Genomic DNA, 21,434 nt, shown 5'->3' with positions numbered 1-21,434 from the left:
TGCCCTTTGTTATAGCCTGTTAGGAGTCTTGCCCAATGATGTTGAGTCCAAATTTATAGGTTTGGTATTTTTATGGCTAAAAGCCAATTTTGAACATTTATCAATTAATGTCACTGAGCAAGAGGTAATGTGCACAACTTGAGCGTACATTATGCATATTATAGGGGATGTACTGATGCCAGATGTGAACAACAACAAGGTTCATTTGATGTATTTACCCCTATTAACTGACTTACAGAATATTCGCTTGTATAGTTGGGGTTTCGCAATTCTGACTATGTTGTATCGTGAGTTTTGTTGGGCGACAAAGCCTGATACCATAGACATAGGTGAATGCCTCATATTGCTGCAGTCTTGGGTTCTTTACCGGATGTCATTCTTAGCATCGGTTAGTCACCAAGCATACGTATTTCCACTGGTGAATAGGTGACAAAATTTTACTTTTTATAGTAATTAATTGACTTTTTTTTTTCTAACGATACTATTCTAGCAATACTATACTATTCTAGCAATACTATTCTAACATGTAATTTGTTTTCGTATATGGAGTACCAATCCGGGTATCGAGAGGTCATATACCGTTCTGATATATCATCTCAGGATTGAACAACATGTCGGGGAAAGGGTAAGCCACTCCAATATTCACGACATGTAATTACTTTGTATATCTTACTTGAACTGTATTAAATTTTAATCATGTTATTAATCGTACAGTTCATCTAGATGTCGTATCGAAGACCGAAAATTTCAGCTATTATACCCTCGTCTGCCCACATTCATTCACACATGTGGTGCATTAACACACCTATTATCAATTTCCAGACAGTCGAGTGGTATCATGGTGATCGAGTACTCCGGCAGTTTGGTTGCATCTAGTATATCTCAGATCCGCCAATGTAGTTAGGGAAAATCCACGAGATTAACAAGAGAGGAAAACATCGAAATAATTGAGGGGTTGTGCACCAAAAATATATTGCAATATAGATAATCAGATGACGCAAAGACTTCAAATGGACATTTCTTTTGATTTGCAACCATCGTTAGAGTACATACAATGGTACTCCGGTATGAGGAAACCATATTTACTTGGTGGGCAATCGACTGTAGTCCCCCCGTATATGCGTCGACTTGGGGCATACGAGCCAGAGCCCGAGCAGTCGCATACACATTCTGGGGATGGTTCTTATCATCCTGAGATAACTATTTCCCAGGCTCGTCAAAAAACAAATATCATTTCGAATTTGATATATTCAGTCCAGTACCATCCCAGTACAACACTCCTCTAGGTCCGTATCCACCACACTACTCCACACCTCTCGGCTCAAGTTCATCGATGGCATTCGGGGTATATGATTTTTCTTCCATGTTTCGCACACCCCCACATGTGGTTGAAAAGAATGTTGATCACCGCGATCACCTGCAACATGAACGTCGACCCCTGCAGAAAGATACCCCTAAGACTACACCTTCAAACCATCAATTTTAGGGGTTTCTTGTAATTTAAATATTACAAAGTTTGTACTTTTTAAATTTAAAAAATTTTATAAATGAAAAAAAAGACAATCTTTGTATTTATTTAATTAGATTAATTGTAATATTAAAACTTGGAACAAACTTTGTAGTCATAAATTAGATACATTACAATATTAAAACTTGGAACAAACTTTGTGATCATAAATTAGATACATTACAACATTAAAACTTAGAATAAACTTTGTGATCATAAATTAAATACATTACAACATTAAAACTTGGAACAAACTTTGTTGTCATAAATTAGATACATTACAACATTAAAACTTGGAACAAACTTTGTGATCATAAATTAGGTACATTACAACATTAAAATGAGGAACAAACTTTGTAATTTAAATTAGGTACATTGGATTACATAAGCTCAATTCCTGCCCGATCGTGAAGATTGTCCAATATGGTAGTTTCGCTGTAGGTATTTACTCTGATTATGACCAGATAATTTGCATAATCCACAATACTTACCGTCAGATTTCTCTTTAATGTACATTTCATTATGAATTTTGAATGATTGTGGACGACCTTTCAGGATTCCTACGCAATCCTTTGTCCGGGACAAGCTCGAAAGTCATCGGAGGCACCTACCATATAGACAGGTTAAGCAGGACGGGAAACTCATTCTTCCAGACATGCAACGTACGCTCAAGGGTGTACACATCATCGATAAAATGTTCAACATTCAGTGAGACTTTAGCATAAGCTGGCATGACATGTGCATATGGATAATGAAGTGTTTGGAACCTCTTACAATCGCACCGTCTGTTTCAAAGATCAACTTTATAGGACCTAGGTGGTATACTGGGATAATGACCACTGGTCTCTGTAACTCGAAATGTTTCAAGACATCATGAATGTACTTCTACATTCATCGACCTCGCCATCCGATGGTTTGTAATCATTGCATCCCTAACACCTTTGATAAACACGTGTCCCACTTCTATCTGGTTGACTTGTTGCTAACCCATTCTTAGCATCAAGGTAGCCAACCTGTAGAATGCAGCCGAGAAGACAAATGAAATTGGAAGATGTTACTTTTTCAACAACACGAAGTTAATCCCCTCTGCCAAGTTGGTGGTCATATGACTATAGCGAAAACCCTCGTTGAAACTTTGAGCCCATTGCCACGGCTCCATGGTACCCAACCATTGTCGGAAAGATGTGTTCGTTTGACCCTCCATGTCACTCTCAAGTCGAGTCATTTTTTACAGGAAAATGTGTGGCTCTAGCTCGTGCACTGTCTATGTATTAAGAAAAGATAAGTTACAGCCTCGCCCTAAAACATTAAAACATATATTGAAAAGATAAGGTTATCCTTTACCCATTCTCACAACTTGTCTTCGCCAGTCTGTATTATTACAATCTCGATGGAAGTTTGCCGAGATGTGTTGGATGTAGTAAATAGATCTTCATGGCACATCAGAATGCCTAATGGCGGTAATTAATCATTTCCCTCTATCGGAGATGGTGCAAATATTATCGTTGCTAATAACACATCTCTACAGGTTCGTAAGAAAGAATTTTCATGATTCCATGTTCTCTTTATCTACGATGGAAAACACTATTGGGAGCTCGTTCTTGTTCCTGTCTTGAGCAACCGCAAAAATAAGATCTATGTATATTTTCTGTATAGCTAGGTCCCATCTACGTGCACAAACGGCTTATAGTAGGGAAACGCGCACACACATGGATCAAATGTCCAAAACATCCGATGGAAAAAAAATTTTCTGGTTGTAATTGGTCATCCAGACCGTAATAAGGCCGTGTCTATAACTCAATTACAGTTTACGACACGTATTCCAACATAGTGGCTATCTATCCTTGTAGCTCATTGTACGATGCATCGAAATCCTCGTACAATTGCTCCATTGCCATCTGTTTAACTATCTATGCTTTTCGATATGATACTTGATACTAGAATTGTGCCTGCATTTCGACAATCAGTACCAAAACTTTAATGGTCGACATGTCATTCACTATTGTCATGATACACGTACAAATAGTTCTGGAATCAAATTTTTGATGATCTTCTATCATATGTGTTGACGTGCATATAAGAGGCCCAACAAATTTTCGTATCTCCTACATTTGCAATTTCTGAATAAATACGACTCGTACCTACTAATTGCAGCCTTCTGCCGACTTCTAACACTCCCCAATATATAATGTTGGTTTAGACACGACGACTTTGTAGTCCACTGATATATTTATGCTATACCGCTTAATAGCAAATATGCACTCTTCCTTATTTTCGAATCTCTGACCCATGAATAACTCATCAGGATCGGAATCTACAGCCAACCAGTGAGTAGGTAGTATTTCAGGGTACTTCGAGAACTCGACTGCATGCACCGCACCGGGGTCTATAAGCGACATGTGTGCTCTAGGATATTGTGTATCAAAATACATCGAATTTGGTTCTCGATTGAATACACGTTAATGTTTTCATTGTCATTCACGTCTTCGTTATTAATATCATTCGGGACCTCGTCCACAGCGAGATCACTATCACTATCGACCTCGTGATCACAAGGATTACTACTATCGTATCCATCATCACCAACCACATCAATATCTGGTGCAACATTAAAATTGATATCGATCCCGCGTACAGTCGACTGACTATCAACGTACGATATCAAAGCCACCATATACGGTTCTTGAGCTTTATGTTCTTCACCTAATGGATTGAGATCTTCAGTTGGTTTCACACTAGCTAACTCAGTAAATAACTGAATCAGTGAATTTTGGTCACTCTAATTCCCACAATAAAAAGCGACCATTGTTTCCACGTCTTCATCGTTTATAAGTTCCATTTTGATGAATTTGATGGTATCTGTCGAAACTGGAAACTTGTAGAAAAGTTTCGAGATCCTTCTCCCACAACGTCTAACAATTTTTACACTAATCCTTTCTTTCATATCATCGAACGAGACATTTCTATTAAATTTTATTGCTATTTGTTGGCGACATTTAAATATACATCTAACAGTCGTTGTCAAGATTATTCCATCGAAATAAATACATACGAAAAATTGATTATCCATCTTCAATACTCAATCTGTTAAAAAAGAAATAAAAATTTTTAAAACACTTTCGAACAGCAAAAAAATAGCCACATAAAAAAATTAATGAATAAAAAGAGACCAAAATTATATCAATATGCAATTTTTTTCATTCATAAGCTCAAACTTTTTCAGTTCTCATTTTGTACATGAACAACATTTATCTTTACATTTAACCACTTAAATTCATTTCTACGTTTTCTTCCATCTCTGATCCTGTATCTTCTCTAGGAAATTCTCTATATTAAATTCTGAATTCTCTTTAAATTCATCTTCTACAATCCAATTTGGAAATTCCTCAGGATCTTCTTCCTCTTTAATCTTTATAATGGGTATTAAATTTAGAAATTCTCTTGGTAATTTCCTAACAACTAATTTATCCATCCATGGTATGTCAAACACATTTTGCTTCCTAGTCAACTTTTGAGAACCTACACTTTGTCTCGCTATTTTCCTTGCTCTATAAGAGATTATAAACTTCACGAAGTATATAACTAGATTCCAATAGGTTCGTGTCTTCCAAAGTTGGTCTAAAATGATTTGATGCTCCCGTTCTATTGATGTCCCTCTAAGGGTTAAGTATTGCACTTTATTCTTTCTAATCAGTTCATAACCTTTCATAACACTTCTTGCATATTTTGATTTATGATAATAAGGTGTTGAATGAGGTCTTCTTCTGGTGTCATTCTGTAATCTTGCAATTCTCTCACTATCTTATCAACTTTCTCTCTTTGTGCTAAAGTTATTATCTCATCAGGCAATATCAGATTATTGTCATTTCTACCAATATCTATGACAGAAAATATTTTTATTTTGATTTTCAGTATTTATCTATTTTTTTCTGTTGTTATCACTAGCTAACAATTACTTCATAATAGTTATTAACAAAATAACTTTCAAATATATTAAAAATATATTAAAACATAACATTCGTTACCTAACAAATCACAATAAACCTTAAACAAGTAAACACAAAACTTACAAACAAATTAACTTAAAAATTAATATAAATTTACATTTATAATCTAACAAATCACAATAAACAAAATAACTTTAAAACAAAACATAAAAAAATACTAAAAAACTATATAATACTAAAAAATTATTCTTATAATAATATATTCTATTTAAAATAAAATAAAAATAAAATACATTTCATTTCTTTCTTTCTTCTCCCACTCTTCTTCCTTATGTTCTGCTATATTTTTATAACTAAGCTTTATTATTGAACCGGGATGTTAATTAGAAAATCTAATACTGGTGCCGCCTATCAGGTAGGCACCACTATTAAAATAATAATTTTTTTAGTCAACTATGTCATTTTTTAAAGTGATGCCGCCTATGCACTACCACCCTCCACTTACATCAATGTACCATTTTGGTACATAATCCAACTAACATACTATTTAAGTATTTTATTTTATTTTCATAATATTTAGGTAAAAAAGCTAATTATTTGTAAACCCATAAAAATTTTCCACCCCTAAGTTCTTGTACACAAAGAATGGAAGAGGAAGCTATCATTTGCTTAAAACAAAAGAAGAAGTACATGATTGACTATAAAATGTGTTTTATTCTCATAATTGAAGATTGAATCGTAAACTACATAATTAAAAAATAAAGTAAGCAACCCTCGCACCATATTTCATGGTTAGTTGATAAAATATTTAAAAAAAATAAAAAGGTCAAAATATTATTCAAACAAAATTAACATGCCACATCTATATGGGTGATCATAATGCAACAACCTCATAGTTTTATAAACTTTTTAAAGCTAGAGAGCAATTGAAGCATAATTTTATGATTATTTCTATAGTTTACAAAAGGTTTATATTAAATTTTATGTTATCCTAACCTTTCCTCTTAAAATATACATATTTCATAGGGCTATAACTTAAATTTGGAAAACTGTACAATAACGATTTCTTTATTTTAAATCTACTTAAGTTAATTTAGCAACTTTCAAGAAAATTCTTTGAGGTACAAAAAAATATTGCAGAACCAACTCGAAATGAAAGAGCAATGAGAGAAATGAAAAACCGCAAAAAACAAATGTATACAAGGTGTCCGAGTAAATATTTTCAATATATTCTTTAATTCAAGAATGAGTGAAGTAAAATAAAATTATTACAAATAAGAGAAAGATCTCTATTTAAAATTAAATTCTTAATATCTAACAGTACAAATTTAATTATATCATCAACTGATATTAATATTTATCTACAAGATAAAAATCTTATAAATTTTAAATTCTATACAATTAATATTAATTACTCTGGTATATCTAATAGACTTTTGATTCACACCACGTTAGATATACTCCTGAAAAAGGGAAAAAAACTAAAGCATTTGATTCAACCACATAAATCCATCTCCTGATACGGGCCCTAGAGGTATAATTTCACACTTCTCAATAAACGTCCTCAAATCATGGTCGTCCACGTATCCCACTCTTTCTAGGGGCCATGCTGAGGCTCAGCACACGCCCTAGGAAAGGTAGCTCCGATAGGAAAAGGGCACCAAAACCATATTCCCGTAATACCCCTCTTATCACCGAACCCGCAACTTTTATTTCTAGTCCATTTCCGTCATCTTGTTCAATATAAATACCCTAAATATTGAAATTTTTTTGTTACTTTCTTTTCAACTGTGTTTTCGTGTCTGGATTTTGTCATATTCTTCTCCTAAAACCATGGCGACCAATTTTATTCGACGGGCGATGAATATGGCATCACGAGTGTCATCACCAAAGGTGGCTCCGGCGTCGAGGATGGTGGTGGTTAGGCCGTACGCTAGCGAAACAGAAGCTCAAAAGGTGGAACCAAAAGCCGCCGCCTCCTCCAACATGAAGACCTTCCAAATCTACCGATGGAATCCAGATAACCCTACCAAACCCCAGCTCCAAGACTACAAAATCGACTTAAAAGAATGCGGGCCTATGGTCCTTGACGCTCTCATCAAGATCAAGAACGAGATCGACCCATCGCTCACCTTCCGCCGCTCCTGCCGTGAAGGAATATGCGGCTCTTGTGCAATGAACATCAACGGCTGTAACGGCTTAGCTTGTCTGACCAAGATCGAATCAGGATCGTTGGATACCACTATAACGCCTCTGCCGCATATGTTCGTGATTAAAGATCTGGTGGTGGATATGACCAACTTTTATAATCAGTATAAGAGTATTGAACCGTGGTTGAAGAGGAAAAACCCGCCGCCGACGGCGGGAAAAGAGATTCTGCAGAGTAAAAAGGATAGAGCTAAGCTAGATGGGATGTATGAGTGTATTTTGTGTGCTTGTTGTAGCACTAGCTGTCCCAGCTATTGGTGGAATCCCGAGTCTTATCTAGGTCCTGCTGCTTTGCTCCATGCAAACAGGTACTAACTATTTAATTTTGGGTTTATCTGTTAATTTGATGTTTCTGAAGGTTTTGTGGACTGGGATTGCAATTAATATGATTGGTTCATAGGAAAAGAGTGAACTTTATCTTGAGTGACTAACAGAGAACACTAAGAGTGAATGCTTTAAGGCTTTTTATTTCTTAAATTGATGCTGTTGGTGATTTTCTTTTTGGCTTATTCCACGATCTATTTGGTTGATAACTGAAAAGGAGGAACTTTTATTTTCTATTTTTGATAGTGAATCTTACAATTCACGTTATTCCATTCAAAATTGGGGTTCTCTGATTGATTCACTTAAGTTTGTATTTAGTCTTTTATTGATTATTGAGTAGTTTAAGTTTTAGGACTCTTTTGGGCTCATGGTTTGCTAAGGATTTTCTTGGTTTATAGTCCGTCTTGTAGAAGGGAATGCTACTTCACCTGACTTGGAAATGACTGTTGTATAGAGGTGTGTGTTTGAAAGGAGAATACTCAAACTTTTTAAAAAAAAAATTTCGTATTTGGAAGATCATACTTTCCATACTAATGGTTAGACATAAGATTTCAAGGAAAATGAAGAGTTTGGTGGGAAGCGGAAATGAATGAAGATGTTTTTGTTCCTGGGGGGCATAATATGTAGGGTTGATGTGTTAATTCAACATTGGAAGTGATTCTTGATTATAATATTGTTACCTACGTTTTAAGTTTTTGCTAATTGCACTATTTGGTTGAGATTAGGGTCCTTATTGTCCTTGTTACTTAAGAAAACTCTGATGATTCTTTTCATTTCTAGTAGTCGAATGCCCCATGAATTTTGGCTGCGAAATTGCAAAAGGGCTATTTCTCATTAGTAGCTGAATTACAGTATTAGAATGATTCACGTATTAAACTTTTTTTAATCATTACAATATTGAGGGAGGGGGAAGGGATGAAATGGTTTGAACCCCTGTTATCTAGGTACCCGACAAGAGCTTTAACCTTTGCTCCAGACAAGTTTTGGCCACTTATTAATTCTTGGTAAACTATCAAGTCAACTGATGCTCCCATATTTGATGTCATGTTCATCATGTTCATTCCACTGATTTACATCAAACTTGTAATGGGACATGTCAATCAAAATAAACTAGAGTAGTTTGTTGCCTGTTGATCTTTTGTTCTTTCCTTGACCAGTTTTGGTAGTTCTTACGTTCAGATTACTGTCTTCTTTTCTCCTGAGAGTGTGTGTAAAGTTTGTTAACCAGGCATCTTATATGCAGATGGATAAGCGACAGCCGAGATGAATACACAAAGGAGAGATTGGAGGCCATAAATGATGAGTTTAAGCTGTATCGTTGCCATACAATATTGAACTGTGCTCGTGCTTGTCCAAAGGGGCTGAACCCGGGAAAGCATATCGCACACATCAAGCATCTTGAGCTTACTGCTTGAAGTCTCAATCTCCACAAATAAGATGTTAAAACCAGGCAATCTGGATTTTTTTTTCTTGTGAGGATTCCTTGAACAATTTGCTTTGATTTAATAACTGTATTCTCCCTCACAATTGTACTTAATCTTGTTTTTCAAGTGCTGATTTTGGTTTAATTGATCCTTATTTTTGTTTGTTGCATTTAATCTAATATAATAACATTCAGATTGGTAGGTTTGATCATGCTGTTTTTGCTAGAGATTTCGGAGTTTTGAGTATCCATCTAATTTCCAACCAACTATAGTAGAAAGCAAAACAAATTATAGTAAACAATTACTTCTGAAGTAACTAACTACACAAACATTGCATTCAATCATTGTGGCTCTTATTATATATGTTCCGAAAGAATAAGAACTTGGCTTGGTTTGGATGATTATCATTGATCATCATAGTTTCGGGATGAATCATTAATATACTCGCAGAAAGTGTATGAAAGTGAACTTTCCATTTTCAAATTCTAACGTAACGAGTTAGGTCCACCATCTATGAGACTTAAGCAGAATTATATATATATATCAAAACAGGTGCCAAAGAGAGAACTTCACCTTCCAAGTATGTTCTACAATGGTGAAGTGGTTAATAATAACATGGATTTTTGCCCTCATCTTTTCTAATGTCGTTCAAGCCAGCAATCGCCTTTCAGTCGGCTTTGAGCCACCAAAGTATGTAACCATTACAGGTGATGTGATTAAACTTGGATCATCCACTTTATTTAGATCATATTTCATGCTAATTTTCTTTCTTAAAAACATGGACTTGACAACGATTTTTCATGCACATCGATGCATAAGACATGAGTCCGGCTCTAATATTTCAGTTATCTTGTTCAAACAGGTTGCAACAATGATTGTGATACAGCTTGCTGTAATTGTGACATTGAGAGACAGCCACCGATGTGCACCTATTGCTGCAAAGAAGAGATGTCTGCTACTGCAAAGCAAGATCACAAGAATGGATTAAAGTTTTCAAGGCCCTAGGCACACAATCACCTTTCCTTGTATAACACAAATGGGAGTCTTCTATCATTAGAAATACCACAAGTCGATGAAAGGCAGGCACTTAAATTCGTTCGTATTCAATTATTAATTTATTTCAATAAAATCATCAATCTTACAACACTTAGTATCACATTAGGAGATACGAATTTATAGTAAAAAAAAAAAAGCTTTCGTAGCCTCGAGGTTCCTCAATGAAAAAAGTTCTTCCTAGAAAGACCAAGGAACACGGTTGCTGATGAGATTTGTACCTTGAGGTCAGCAATGTCAACGTCATGCCCACCTTCTACTAAACCCCATTTATCCACCTACAAATATACAAGAGATGTCTCAAGTTACATGATATATACATGCATATGCATGTGTTAGCATAATAGATTTTACTGAAATGAAAAGAACCTGCAAATCTTCCTCAAGTCTAATCAACTCGATTGCTTCCTCAATCTGCAATTTACCACGAAAAATTCCTAGAGCAATAACCAATGAATGTGCCGCAGCTGCAAGGGCATCAATTGCTGCCAATTCACAGTCATCTGTCTTCTTCAGAAGGTTTTCAACAGCCTTTGAGAGACCTTCCCCTTGCTTCCCACCAAAGAAGCTAGAGTACACAATAGGCTGAAAGCCAAATTCAGAATTTAACCAAGAAAGTAAAGGATCAACTTTCTCAACTTGCCTTGCTGCAAAAAAAAAAAAAAAAAAAAGCCACAATGCCAGATATTATTGCATTTTGGTGTTCACACTGAATCAATAATATAATCATGAGACAAAACGAAAAGGAATTTGGTTTTCCATCAAGCACATGCCTGATGATTCAGTATCAAAGTACGATATGATACAGTCAAAGTATGAAATAACCTACACACCATGAACACCAGCCGTCAAAGTGTTATCCTCTGGTGCACGACAGAACACTAAGTCCTGATCAAATTTCTTCATCAGATGTTCAATGATCTTCTTGCGTGTGAGAGGAACTCTTTCCAGTGCCGTGCAAGCAAGTTTCATCAATGGCATCGTAAAGGGTCTGATTCCATCTGTTTGCTAAAAACAATTAACATCTTATTAGTCATTAAAAAACTCACGGAACCGACTTTGTACAATACTTCACAATTGGACCTAAGATGATCAACTAAAACATATAGACTACATCTTTTGGATTCACCCTATCCACATTCTGAAGTTACCATTCATCAAACGACACCCAATTCAGACAAGATCAAGTCATACCACATAACAAAAATCCAAAGACACCCAATGCAAAGACTAAGACTAAGCTAGCAACAAACTCAATCTCAAAAGGAAAGCCCCAAATTTTATAAAACAAAATAAAGAATTACAGTTAATTAAAAAAGAAGAGAAAAATGATCTACCTGATATTCCCATTCAGCAGCAATGGCCTTAGCAAGAGCCAAAGTGGGTAACTTGAGAGGCCTTTTAGAAGGGGTTTTAAGAGTCCTATAATCAAGCATAACAGTCCATCCAACTCCATCATCAGACTCTCTCGTAGTAACTTTCTCATAGAATCTCTTCCCAACTATCGATCCAGTCATGAACGACATCGGCATCGTCACCGACGTCGTCTTTTCGGTGCTCGCATTTGAAGTCGGTGGCTTTATGTATATACTATTATCGTCTTTCTCTTTGTTGTTATTGGCGTTGTCGAATGCGAAGGAAGAAGAAGATGGACCGTCGGAGGGGTTGCCATGGGCGGTGGCGATAGAACTGAAATTTAGAGAACGGAGGGCCGAGAGGAAGTTGGGATGTTTAATGGGTTTTAATGCTTTGTTTAAAAGAGAAGCGGCCATCGATTCTTTTTTCCTGAGAAAATACCCGGGGGGTTGGTTCTAGAGCTTTGCTATAGGGTTTTTTTCCATTGAAGCAAGGGGGCGAAAAGCCAGAGAAAAACGTCGAATGGGCTTTGAGCTGAGGCCTCATTAATTCGTTTACGGGTGCTGAATGGTGGTGGGTAAGTTTGAAAGAGGCCTAAAACTCCCTAGTTTAACTGGGCTAAATTCTAGATTTTGGATTGTTTGGGTATATTCAGTTTCTAAAGTTTAATTTAATTAATTTTAGTTTTGTATTTTTAAAATTTGTCAATTTATGTTTTATAGTTTTTGAATTTTAAAATGTTAGACTTGACTAAACGATAACAGTTAAATTTATTTAGTTAAATACTTTTACCAATATTATATTACACGTGTTGTTGTAGATTTAGTATGTATTCTCTAACTGAATCATTCTTAGTCATTATATTTTCTAAATTTCATATTTTCAATTTTAATACAAGCGACAATCATTAAATTTAATAACTCATTTTTTAGTAATATATAGAAATAGCAAGGAAACATGGTATTGTATTACACAATTGATAATATGTTTGTTGCATCAATTTTAGAAATAGTAGAATTTTACTTAATGAATTTAATAGCTACCATTTGATTAGGACTAAAATTTAAAATTATAAAAGTACAGAGACTAAAAATGACTAAATTAAAGTATAGAAACTAAATTCAGAACTTTCACATAGTATACGGACTAATAGAAGAATTAAACCAAAAAGGGAATGTTGACTTCTTTTTAATATATATAGAAAAAAAAGGCAGCAGCAACTTAGTCAAAGAAAGCAACTAATTCCAACACCTTGTTTGCCAAGTTTACCAATTTGTTTAATTTATTATATTCAGCTGTCACTGATCAATTATTGTTATAAGCTTTCTCCACACGTAGCTTCGACCGAATTTTGAAGTCCTTGCTTCCCAAGCTTTGTCCCTTCAAAATCCAAAACATATAAAAAGAGTCACAAACCACGTTTATCCTCATCCATTATCATTCCTTTTAGCCCACAATCACTTTCTTACCAAAAATGAAGAGGGAAGGTCGTCAACATGGTATGGTTAGGACGTACAGGGTCCTCCCGTCTCCATGGAATCCGAGACCTGAACCCCGGTTCGTTCAACAGGTCAATTCACCTACAACAGCCGGGTTGTTCACCAAAGTTCCTGTGGAGCCTACTAACCATTCCAAGTTTACCGGACGATGCGGTAGGCCTCGGTGCCTAGGGTGTCACATGCACCCGGCTTTTAAGTCCAAGGATAAGGCAAAGGGTACTCATAAGTTTAGGTCAAATGATATGGCCACAAACTATAGGTTGGTCACCTGGAAAGTGGTTGATAAAAGGCCTGGTTTGAATTTTTCAGGGTTTTCAGCAGCAAGGATGTTGGACCATTTATCTAGTGACTATGAAGGTTATGATAATGATGATGATGATGATCAATGTCATGTAGTTAATGATGGTTTAAAAGCGAGTTCTCAATCTCAAGAAGAGGTAGAAAATCATGAAGGTAAGACTGAAGATGATGATGAGAAACATGAAGGTGTTGATGTTGATGATATGAAGTTTGTTTTGGATCGTGAATTGGAAGAAGAAGGCTGGTGTTTGGTTGGGGAAATTTGATGATCCATTTCCCATATGTCATTATTAATTTTAAATAATTATGCTTTGTATTTTAATATTTTATCCAGTGTTGTGGGTTGGACCAAAATTTATTAATCAAGGGCATCCCTTTCACAACCATTTGAAAGATTAATAAAGGATTTTTCAAAAAAAAAAAAAAAAGAGAGATTAATATAGGAGCAAAAGTTTGGTTTATTTTTTATTCATACACGCAAGTTATAATTTGTCAACCTCAGTTAGTCTCTACCAAAAGTACAGAATAATTCTTCTATATAAATGCTAATGGTTTTGATCTGTACTTGTCTGAAAGGTTCAAAACAAATAAAAGGATATAAGAAATAAAATTCGTAGCTTTTTTTTTTTTTCCCTCCTTTTGATAAGGGATAGGGGCAAGGGCTGTTTAGAAATAGGGCGGCTAACAGTTGGCTGCTTTTTCGATTTCCAGCAAAAAAGGTCATCACCAAGATATGTAAAAGCCACTAATGCACAGCACATGAGCGCAATCTGCTTATACCATCGTAAAAACAAGATTTAATATAATTTTTATTAATCAAATTATAAAAGTAAAATTAAATGCGAAAATGTATTTGATTTTTGAAATTTTAATCTTATAATTTTAATCTTTCAAATTAGTATACAAGTAATTCGAGAAAGTAACTCTTCCTTTTCTAAAAATGTGATATTAGAAAAGTTACATATATGTAATTTGAGAAGTATAATGCTAAAATATAACTTTTGCATAACCCTAATTTTAATCATCCATCATCAATTAGAAATTAGTTATTAGAATATATACAAAATTTGGGTTAATCTTTTACGATAGTAAATAATAACATATAATTACTATTATTATATATGTGATGCCTATATTTTCCAACAATCTCCCACTTAGACCATATATATATTAATTACTATATAATTACATGTCATTATATAACCTTTTGAACTCAAAACTTTACTATCATATCCAAAAGTTATTCCGAATAATTCGTCCATTAATTATGTTAACATAGAACCAATGCGACTTTCATTACATATACAATAACTAAATCCATCATTGATCACATTTATTAACATAACCAAATGACATAGATCAAGTATCGATGTGTAGCATGAAAATTACATGCAATGTGAACCAAACATGCCTATTTTTAACTGGTCCTCCTTAGCATTAGTGAGATCAAACCTTACCAAAATCAGAGTGTAAATAAACCAAATAAACTTTATTTCTGCAGAAAATAACCTTAAGTTGAAATAACCAAAAATTTATCTATAACAAAAAGGTATTTAAAATTACAAACTCCCATTATAACTGATTATCCCGAAATGACATTACACCATATGAGTAGTGTGCTCTTATAAAACCTTGGGTGTAGTCTTTTAATAAGCGAGTCCGTAATCATGGAATTTGTCCCAATATGCTTTATAGGCACCTAACCACTTTGAACTTTTACTTTAATAACTAGGAACTTAAAGTCTATGTGCTTTGACTTTGATTTGCTCCTGTTGTTATTAGAATAAAGGACTACCAAGTATTGTCACAATTTGCACCCTAGTGATAAAATTTTACATCATTATTCCTTCAAAATTGGAGTCTGTATACCTGATGATCTTTAACTTATCATACCTCAAATATGTGAGCATGTAATATTTTGTTATCTAAAGATACCTCTAGCTGTTATCTAATGGTCCATAGTAGTGTTGCTTAAACGTCTGTGTAACATTTCACCTGGCGAAATCCTAGTGTTCAAATATTGTTTATTAGAGTATGGTGTTTAGAGTAATATCTGAGTAGGTAAGGTGTTAATTGTGACTAAGTATGTAAGTCTATGAGTACGCCTTTAGGGGAAATCTGTCTTGGGCGAGCTTGGTGGTTTGGCGGACTCCTTTGTAGAGTATACACCGCCCCAGTTGTTAGACAATTATGTTAAGTCTTTAGTTAAAGAACTATTTATTATTTTATTATATTATTACTCCGATTGAACAATTTAGGTAGACAAATGAAAATTGGTTAGAATAGAACTAAGTTATTGTAGTCAATAAGACTCACATTTTTGACGAGAGAGAAAGTGATTAGTCATAGGAATCGAGGGAGTTTAGTTGGATAATCAGACTTATCCACTAAACCCAGCTTCTGTGTATAGTTGTGTAAAGTTAGTATAGGCTTCTTGAACAAGTTTTACGTTTTCTCTTGCGCCATATTTTCTTCTCAAAGTTTCTCTGCGGTTTTCTCTCTGAAAACCTTAGACCAGAAGGCTGCTTGAAGATTTAGGTTCTTTGTATTCAACCAAATCCTTCATTGTTTTAGCACCTGATAAATATCAATGAACCTTAGGTTATTTCATGGCTATTTACGTGACCTTTGAGCTGCATGCTTTAGCGTTAGTTTTGAGTGTAAGGAAGGAAACTTCCTAAATCTGGGTTTTGTGATGATGTTACTTACAAGTTTGTTTAGTTTAGTTTTCTAGTATACAGTCTGATAAGTTTTATTATTTATATTATAGCTCAAGACTCTCCTGAAGGTTCTCATGATAAGGGCAAGAGTCTTGCTATTTGAACTTGTTGCATTTTCTGGTGAGTTCCTTCTTATTCCATGTGTGTGTAATGCATTTGTTTATGTTTGATTTGAGGTAAGTATACATATTCTATGAAGATAAAATATTTGTGTAAAAATGATGGATGCTTGTTGTTATTAGTCTAGTTTGGCCCGTCTGTGTTGAAAATGTGAGAACCTTTTTTTTGTGTTTAAGCCACTACTACTTACTTTCTGAAATGAACAATGTGATCTAAAATATGAAATTGAACTCATGGCATTGCATTCAATGAAATAAGAAATGAACTAGCAGATTGTGATACATGAAAATGGTTGTGTAGCTTTTGGTAGGGCAAGTGTTATTGCAAACCAGATGGACAAATTGTGACAAAAGAAAATAAATGAATGAATGATATGGCTCTGAATATGGACTAAGGTTTGTGTCTAACATGAAGAAGGTAGTTTGTATGATTGCATGGGCGTAAAGTGCACGCCAAAGGAATAATGTCTAGTATATAGTTTATCTGTGTTTGGTATTCGCCAACTAGAGAACTTTGTGACCGTGCTGAGTTGGAAATATTTAGTTGCATTATATGTGACTATTGTAATGTTTTCCTCTGGAACTCACTAAGTTCTTTGAATTTACTTAGTTACCTTTCCTTCCCAGGCTTGTTGATGAAGTAAAAGAATCTCTGAAGACTACGCCAGAGGACTATTGTCACAGTGAGACTTTTTATATTTTATATTATGCATGACATAGGGTGGTGTCAATACATTAACTGTAACATCCTCAAAACCCCCTTGATAGAAAATAATATGAGATAGATTCTTAGTGAAATAAGACGTAAAGATTGTAAAGGATAAGGGATGTTAGAGAAAAATGAAATAAGAAATTCAATTAACTAAATTATAATTTGAAACCTTATTATTAGAAATAATGAAAAAATATGATGATGTATTAGTTTAATAATACAACTAAAGTGATATGTTAAGTTTATTAAATTGTTAAGGTTTACTATAACCATGAAGTAAAGGTGAGAAGAGACTATTTAAATTCAAATAGAAATTAGTAAGTTAGAATATCCTATACTTGGTATTGAAGGCCATGGAGTGGTATAGTAAGTTATATGTTAGTGATATAATGCAAATTAAGTGAAGTGTATATTGTGGTTAAATAATGAAATGTCAAGATTTATGTCAAAAATTAAAGGATATATGAAGGTTATAGATAATTGATAGATTAAAATATATACAAGAATACATGAATTTGTGAAGAAACGAAAGAAAAAAAAATATATGAATTAGAAGGATAAGTAAAATATTTGTTTACGAGACTGAAGAATTTAGAAGCAAGCCCATTATTGGGATGAAGAAATTTTAGAGATATGATCACAAGTGAGAACGATATCAAGGCAATAAAAGGAAGTAAAGAAATAATAAAATTTATATTTGCTCAAGTTAATAAAATTTCGAGAACAAAATTTTATTTAGGGAAGAATGTTTGTAATGCCCCTAAGATCATCATCTTAAATTTTGTAAAGTGATATATTTAGAAAGTGTATAATTGAATTATCGAGTAAATGAAATAAAGTATATCAATGTCAGTAGAGGAAGGTACTGGATAATGGAGAAGGTCCAAAAATAAATAATGAAATAAAATAAAATATAGAATATTATATTGTGAGATATAAATTTAAGGTATTGACTAAATTATGAAAAAGAGAAAAGTGATGGGGTTACAGTGTGAATATTCAAAAGTTTAGAGGTTAAAGTGTAAATCTAAAAAGTTGAAAGACTAAAAGGGAAATTAACCAAAAGTGAAAAGGACATAAATGGAAATATAAAATTTGACCGAGGGTAAAATGGTCATTTACCAAAATAATAATAAATAGATCATTTTGAAGAAAATTACCAAAATGTCATTGGATATATGGATGAATTATGGGCATTAAATTTTCTTAGCCTTGAAGTTTAAAATATTGGTCATTGGATTGTAATCATGATGTTGGTGATATTTTAAATAATATATTAATAATAAATAAGTTAGATATTTTTATAACATTTTAATATTAAAATGATATTATAAAAGGGAGGAAAGATGACGCATTTTCTTCATCCTTCTCTCCCTAGCATGAATGGCAAATGAAAGAGAAAAAAAAATATTTCCTTCTTTTACAAATTGGTCATTGGTTATTCAATTTCACTATTTCACTCCAAAATCATGAGAATTTCCACGAGCATCAAAAAGGGAAATGGAAGTATATATCTTAGAGAGTATGTTCATCAACTTAAAAGTAAGAAACAAGTAGATGGAAGTAAAGAAAAATAAATGAAAAGAGAAGGATAGTGATGAAATTGAGAAAGAAATGGAAGGGAAGCAAAAGAGAAGAAATTTTTGTCAAAAGAGATAAGTTTCCAATTCTATCGTGTTCTGTTGGAGGTCCCCTTCTGCTGGTTGGTTAAAATTCAACATCTGTGGGATTGAGCTTGAAGATAAAACAAGGTGTGGAGGAGTCTTGAGAGATATGAAGGGGGTGGCTAGAGCAATATTCTCTTGTGTTGTTTTTGCAAATAATACTGAGAAGGCCAAGATTGGTGCAGTGAAGATTGCGTTTGATGTATTTATAGCCATGAATTGGAAGCCAAGAAAGTCTCTATTTATAGAACTTGATTCTTTGGTGGCTTTTTCATGGTGTGTTAAAAAGGTGCTGAGGCCTTGGTCGCTTCATTCGGTTTTTGCAGAAATTGAGATTTCCATGAGAAAGGTGGGAAATGCTGTCTTCTCATTGGCAGATAGAAATGGTAATGGTATGGCGTTTTCCTTGGTGATGGCTGGTGTAAATCGGATGCAAATGTTTAAAGCTTGGTGGTGATGTTTTAGTTTTAAAGAATTAGCATATTTTTATATTGTTTTTGGCCTGTGCTTTTATTCTGCGTTTGCTGTAAGTTTTCTATTTTTGGCTGCTACTCTGTTTCTCTTTTGATAGTGTAGTTTGAATGTAGCAAAAAAAAAAGTTTTCAAACTAACCTTAATTGTATTTCAATGAGTTTGAGTTAAATATATTGTGAATGAAAAGTATAATATGTGTGTATTTTAATTTATACATTAGAGATAGAAAGTATTGATGAAGTGTGACATGAAGAAATACCAAATTTTCGAGTGAGTGAGTAGAGATAGAAAGTATTGATGAAGTGTGACATGAAGAAATACCAAATTTTCAAGTGAGTGAGTGAATATGATTTATAATTATGACAAGTATTAGGTAAAGAAATGAATATGCTATCAACTTATAAATATAAGTGATTAATTTGGATAGTAAATAAAAGTATAATAAATATATGTGGTTAGATTAAAGTTAGTGCAAATGAACCATAGGAAAGAAAATGTTTCTACTAAAACAATTTTTAGACAGCAGAAGTAACTAAACTTTAAAAATTCACCAAAAATTGTAGAAATCAAATTAGAATTGAACAAAATATATAATTAAATTATATTGAGTCTAGTTTTTCATAGAGGAAATGGTGTAAGCAATGGAATTTTAGATTATGAATATGTAATTTTTGTGAGACAAAGTCAGAATAATTTCGGGTTCCTCTATTTTAACTTTGAAAAATCATTATAAATTGTAAAAATGTTTAGAATATTAAATTCATATTAATAAAAGCTTAATGAGTCAATTTTAAAATGAAATAAACTTCAAATTAATACAAGACTTATGCTAAAAGTTAATAAATTTTAATGAGGAAGAGTCAGAGATGCCTAATAGCAGGATAGAGGAAGGTTTAAAGAATAAAGTGTATTAATTTACCTAAGTATAAATTCTGAAATTTTTATGGTACAAATTTCATTGAGTTTAGTTTCAAAAACAAAAGGCGGATATTAATTTCGAATTATGTGGGTCAAGGTGTAAATAATTTAGTGATTGTTATTCTAGTGGGTAGTCTTGCTAAAAATATGTAATTAGTGAAAATATAATTAATGTTGCATAAAAGTATGTTGTAACGCCCCGAATTTGGGTCTAGAAGGAATGGGCCTTGAGTGTGGGAACGCATAAAAGTTTAGGTGTGCGAGAAATATCACAAATTATGTGTAGCTTTAGTGGCTAAGTATTTGGGCATATTTGGGAGTGCTTGAGAAGCTTGGGTTCAAGTTTGGGTGTTTGCAAAATTTTAATTTTTGGGCTCTTAAGTGAACCTGGATGTTAGATTATAGGACTTATAATAATTAGTGTTTGTTTTATAACATAAAGAGAGAAGGGATCTAGTGGCAATGTGGCGCTACATGTGTGGCAAGGAGTTTGAGGTTCGAGGCATGGCGTGCGCAATTGTATGTTTATTTTGCTGCTTGAGCTAAGGAGGTGTTTGAACTGGACTGGAACTCTGTGGTTGAATTGGTCATAAGGATTTGAATTGAATTTGAATTGAATTTGAATGGGGAGTTGGAGTAAATCAACGAGAAAATTCAGTGGAGGGATTGGTGTAGTTTTTGAAAATGGGAGAAGTTGGAGCCAATTGGGGGAGTTTGTTTAGGCAAATTCGGCTAAGGGCCTATTATGGTGCACTTTTCGGCAATTTGGGGGTGTTGGGGTATCGAATTAGTATAGGTCATTAAGCAGTTTTCCATTTTGTTTCTGGAACATTTTCTTTTGGAGTTTTGTCATTCTAGTTATTGTGTGTTTTGCGTTTTGACCATTCGAGTCTTTCTCCTTCTGTGGTTAGTAATCTTTAAATTTTCATTGGTCACTTTGCCGAAACCCAAGTTATAAGGTGTTGATTTCCTTTCCTCATTGTTCTCAATATTGCTTCTCTCGTTACTTTATTCTTGCCTAGCCGAATTGTCTTTCTTTTCGTGCACTTCTTTTTTTTCTTCCTTTACCTAAATCGATTTCTTCCCATTGGTTTTCTTTATTCTCTTCTCCCTGTTTCCTATTCTTCTTAATGTGAGCCGAATTCAACCTCTCTTTCTCTGCCTTCATTCTTTTTTTCCCCCTTTTCTATCGATCAAATGTTTTGACAT

General features: G+C 33.8%; 3 protein-coding genes across 3 annotated transcripts; 2 read left to right on the top strand and 1 right to left on the bottom strand.

Moving 5' to 3' along the window:
• The first annotated feature begins 7,140 nt into the window (after positions 1-7,140).
• On the top strand, positions 7,141-9,554 carry LOC108458328 (succinate dehydrogenase [ubiquinone] iron-sulfur subunit 2, mitochondrial). The gene is made up of 2 exons (XM_017757679.2): positions 7,141-7,970; positions 9,230-9,554. Exons 1-2 carry the CDS (start codon positions 7,288-7,290, stop codon positions 9,399-9,401), a joined length of 855 nt encoding a protein of 284 aa, XP_017613168.1. The 5' UTR covers positions 7,141-7,287; the 3' UTR covers positions 9,402-9,554.
• A 948-nt stretch (positions 9,555-10,502) lies between these two features.
• LOC108459254 (uncharacterized) lies at positions 10,503-12,333 on the bottom strand. Its single transcript, XM_017758600.2, has 4 exons — positions 11,801-12,333; positions 11,297-11,471; positions 10,833-11,110; positions 10,503-10,741 (listed from the first exon to the last, which is right to left on the bottom strand). Exons 1-4 carry the CDS (start codon positions 12,233-12,235, stop codon positions 10,625-10,627), a joined length of 1,005 nt encoding a protein of 334 aa, XP_017614089.2. The 5' UTR covers positions 12,236-12,333; the 3' UTR covers positions 10,503-10,624.
• Positions 12,334-13,164: 831 nt separating this feature from the next.
• Positions 13,165-14,021, top strand: LOC108459967 (uncharacterized). The gene has a single exon (XM_017759361.2). The coding sequence runs from the start codon at positions 13,294-13,296 to the stop codon at positions 13,882-13,884; it is 591 nt and encodes a 196-aa protein (XP_017614850.1). The 5' UTR covers positions 13,165-13,293; the 3' UTR covers positions 13,885-14,021.
• Positions 14,022-21,434: the final 7,413 nt, after the last annotated feature.

Source organism: Gossypium arboreum, chromosome 4, assembly GCF_025698485.1.
Source record: "Gossypium arboreum isolate Shixiya-1 chromosome 4, ASM2569848v2, whole genome shotgun sequence".
Lineage (NCBI taxonomy): Eukaryota > Viridiplantae > Streptophyta > Magnoliopsida > Malvales > Malvaceae > Gossypium > Gossypium arboreum.
Note: the sequence above shows the minus strand (reverse complement) of the source record. Positions and strands in the feature narration are given on the sequence as shown.